At 39.2% G+C, this 3,279-nt stretch overlaps 1 protein-coding gene across 2 annotated transcripts; it reads left to right on the top strand.

The window, feature by feature from the left end:
• Window positions 1-448: 448 nt before the first annotated feature.
• Window positions 449-3,138, top strand: FOXA2 (forkhead box A2). 2 transcript variants are annotated; one of them, XM_053709314.1, is made up of 3 exons: window positions 449-566; window positions 1,478-2,675; window positions 2,866-3,138. In XM_053709314.1, the coding sequence occupies exons 1-3, from the start codon at window positions 498-500 to the stop codon at window positions 2,880-2,882; spliced, it is 1,284 nt and encodes a 427-aa protein (XP_053565289.1). In that variant the 5' UTR covers window positions 449-497; the 3' UTR covers window positions 2,883-3,138. The 2 variants fall into 2 exon arrangements, with proteins under 2 accessions (XP_053565289.1, XP_053565288.1); XM_053709313.1 differs by having other exon boundaries at window positions 1,478-3,138.
• Window positions 3,139-3,279: the final 141 nt, after the last annotated feature.

Below are 3,279 nucleotides of genomic sequence, written 5' to 3'. Positions count from 1 at the left end.
GGTTGAACAATCAGATTAAAGCTTAATGAATCTATTCAAATTGGCTTTCTTTTGAGTGCAAGGCAGGTGTACAATAGGGGGCCAAGACGCCTAGGTGTGAGCTGATTATTCAAATGGGCTGGCGAGTACTTGGGGATTGGAGGCTCGTCTGAAGCTGGATGCTATATCACCCACCACCAACGTCACTGCAACACTTTTTTATCATCATCATCATTATCATCAGCTTCAAGGTTTCACAGCACCTCTCACTTCTTCAGTCTGTTCTGTCTCATTCACAAACTCCAGCCCACTCACTGCAGCACCCAAGCAGCCTGTGCTGAGGAGCTGAACAGCAGAGCAACCTGCACAACTCTCTTCCCCCTCCTTGATCAGAGAGGGAGTGCTGGAGAGGGAGGGTTCCTCTCTCTCTCCCTCTCTCTCTCTTTTTGTGTGTTGCTATCGCTGTCGTAGTTGTTGTAGCTGTTAAATTTTAAACTGCCATACAGTCTGCTTCCAGTATGCTAGGAGCTGTGAAAATGGAAGGACACGAACACTCAGACTGGAGCAGCTACTATGCGGAACCAGAGGTAAAACCAACCTTCTTCTACTGTATGTCATCTTTTCTCTGATTCTGTCTCTTTATAGGACACTGTTAGCCTTGGGATAATATTAACTTTGTGATCAAATATTGACTTGTGGCGCCTCCAAATCCTTCTCTATGACTGAGCCACATACTATCCCAACAAAGTTATGTTTGGCTTGGGGTGGGGGGGAGGAAGATTGGGGGGAGAGAGAGAGAGGGAGAGAAAAAAAAAAGTTTCTTCTTGTAAATATAACACCTAATCAAACTTACAGAAGGATCAGTTTTTGCTCACAGGTGACATTTTCATCTGATCAGAGAAATGGTGTGTTCTTGTAGATTATCTAATATTTATCTTTTGTGTGTGCATGTGGGGGTCTTAAAAAAGAATATTGGGGTGTGATTTTTATGTAATTATTTTAATTTCGAAACAAATTGTGGGTTTTTTAGATTTTTTTTTTTTTTTTTTATATTAAATCAACAATAATAAAAGTGACGGAGAATAAAAAAAAAAAAAAGTCAATATTTATCCGAATTCTTTCCTCTGAATATAGTGGATGATCCTTTTGCCTGGCATGTATTTAGTAGGTGGAGTTTCTTTCACTGTATTAATAATGTTAAACTTTAACCTTCGTGGAACAGAAATACATGGAAATATAATAATTATTTAAAATTAAATTAAAAACAATGAGTCTGTTGGGAATTGTTGATAAGCCATTTTATCCAATAAAATATTTGGGTGGATTTAGTATCTATTTTCTTTTTCTCGTGCGTTTTGAATATTTTTTGTTCAAATAATACATTTTTACACCTTAGTTTAGTAAAGGAAGCTAAAATATTTTATAGATTTTATTGAATGTTGTACGTACCTTTACTTAATTTAAACTGGTAATTGATTATTTTCATTTTCTTTTGCAGGGTTATACCACTGTGAGCAACATGAATGCTGGGCTTAGTATGAACACAATGAACACTTACATGAGTATGTCTGCCATGAGTACCACTGCCAATATGACAGCTGGTTCTATGAATATGTCCTATGTCAACACTGGAATGAGCCCATCTCTGGCTGGCATGTCTCCTAGCACTGGGGCTATGACGGGTATGGGTACAGGGGTGGCGAGCATGGCTACCCACTTAAGCCCTAGCATGAGCCCCATGAGCGCCCAGGCAACTTCTATGAACGCTTTGGCACCATACACCAACATAAACTCAATGAGCCCTATTTATGGACAATCCAATATTAATAGGTCTAGAGACCCTAAAACGTACCGGAGAAGTTACACCCATGCCAAGCCACCTTACTCTTATATCTCGCTCATCACCATGGCTATACAGCAGTCACCCAACAAGATGCTCACCCTCAGCGAGATCTACCAGTGGATAATGGACCTCTTCCCCTTTTACCGTCAAAATCAACAGCGCTGGCAGAATTCCATCCGCCATTCACTGTCATTTAATGACTGTTTCCTTAAGGTGCCCAGGTCTCCAGACAAACCTGGAAAAGGCTCCTTTTGGACTCTACACCCAGATTCAGGGAACATGTTTGAGAATGGTTGCTATCTGAGGAGACAAAAGCGCTTCAAGTGTGACAAGAAACATACTCCCAGAGAAGGTGGTGGGAAAAAGTTGTCAGAGGGAGCATCGAGTGTTGGGTCAGCTGCCACTAACAGCTCAGATAGTTCGGGGGGCAACGAATCTCCTCATTCAAGCTCATCTCCATGCCAAGAACAGAAAAGGTCTCTTGTAGATATGAAGTCAAACCAAGGCTTAAGCCCAGACCACACACATTCTCCAAATTCCCAAGCCCAGCATTTGCTCTCCCAACACCATTCAGTCTTGTCCCATGAAGCCCAATCCCATCTAAAACCAGAACATCATTATTCGTTTAATCACCCCTTCTCTATTAATAACTTAATGTCCTCTGAGCAGCAGCACCATCATCACCATCACCACAATCACCATCACCATAAAATGGACTTGAAAGCATACGAACAGGTGATGCATTATTCTGGCTATGGGTCCCCAATGGCCGGCAGTTTAGCTATGAGCTCTGTAACGAACAAAACTGGTTTAGAATCTTCACCAATTTCCAGCGACACCTCATATTATCAAGGTGTGTATTCTAGACCGTTAATGAACTCTTCCTAAGCGTCTAAAACTATTGGACTGATGACAATTCTGTATATATTTAAAGTGCTACTAGTAATTTGTCTAAACACCCCTTTAAAAAAATTGTACAGTTTTGTTTTTCTCTTAGAGATGTCGAGCTTGTTTGAATTTATTTGTGTTTGTTTTTGTTTCAGGAAGTTTATTTTTGTGAAAGTGACGGATCCTAATATTTCTGTGTGAAACCTGTAGTTTCTTCTAAGGACCAAAAGTATGTAATATTCATATTGTAAAGAGATGCGGAATATATTGTTGTAATTGAGAAAAGTTGATGTTTTTTTTTTTCTTTGGAGGGAGGGGGTTTGAAACTGGTTAATTTATGGTTTCTGTATGCTTTATTTATGACTATGTATTTTTTGGCTTTACCAAGCCAGATTTTAACAAGCTATTAAAAACCGTGTTACCATTTATTTCTGATGTTTTGTTTCCAACTTTTTTTGTTGCACCCTGAATGTTATTTATACGAAACATACATTTGCCACACAACAAAATAACACAAAAAAACTATCAAATCAATAACAGGAAATGCAATTATATATATTAGCCATAAC

Source organism: Bombina bombina, chromosome 4 (genome assembly GCF_027579735.1).
Source record: "Bombina bombina isolate aBomBom1 chromosome 4, aBomBom1.pri, whole genome shotgun sequence".
Classification (NCBI taxonomy): Eukaryota; Metazoa; Chordata; class Amphibia; order Anura; family Bombinatoridae; genus Bombina; species Bombina bombina.
The sequence above is the reverse complement of the archived record's forward strand: the minus strand, read 5'-3'. Positions and strand labels throughout refer to the sequence as shown.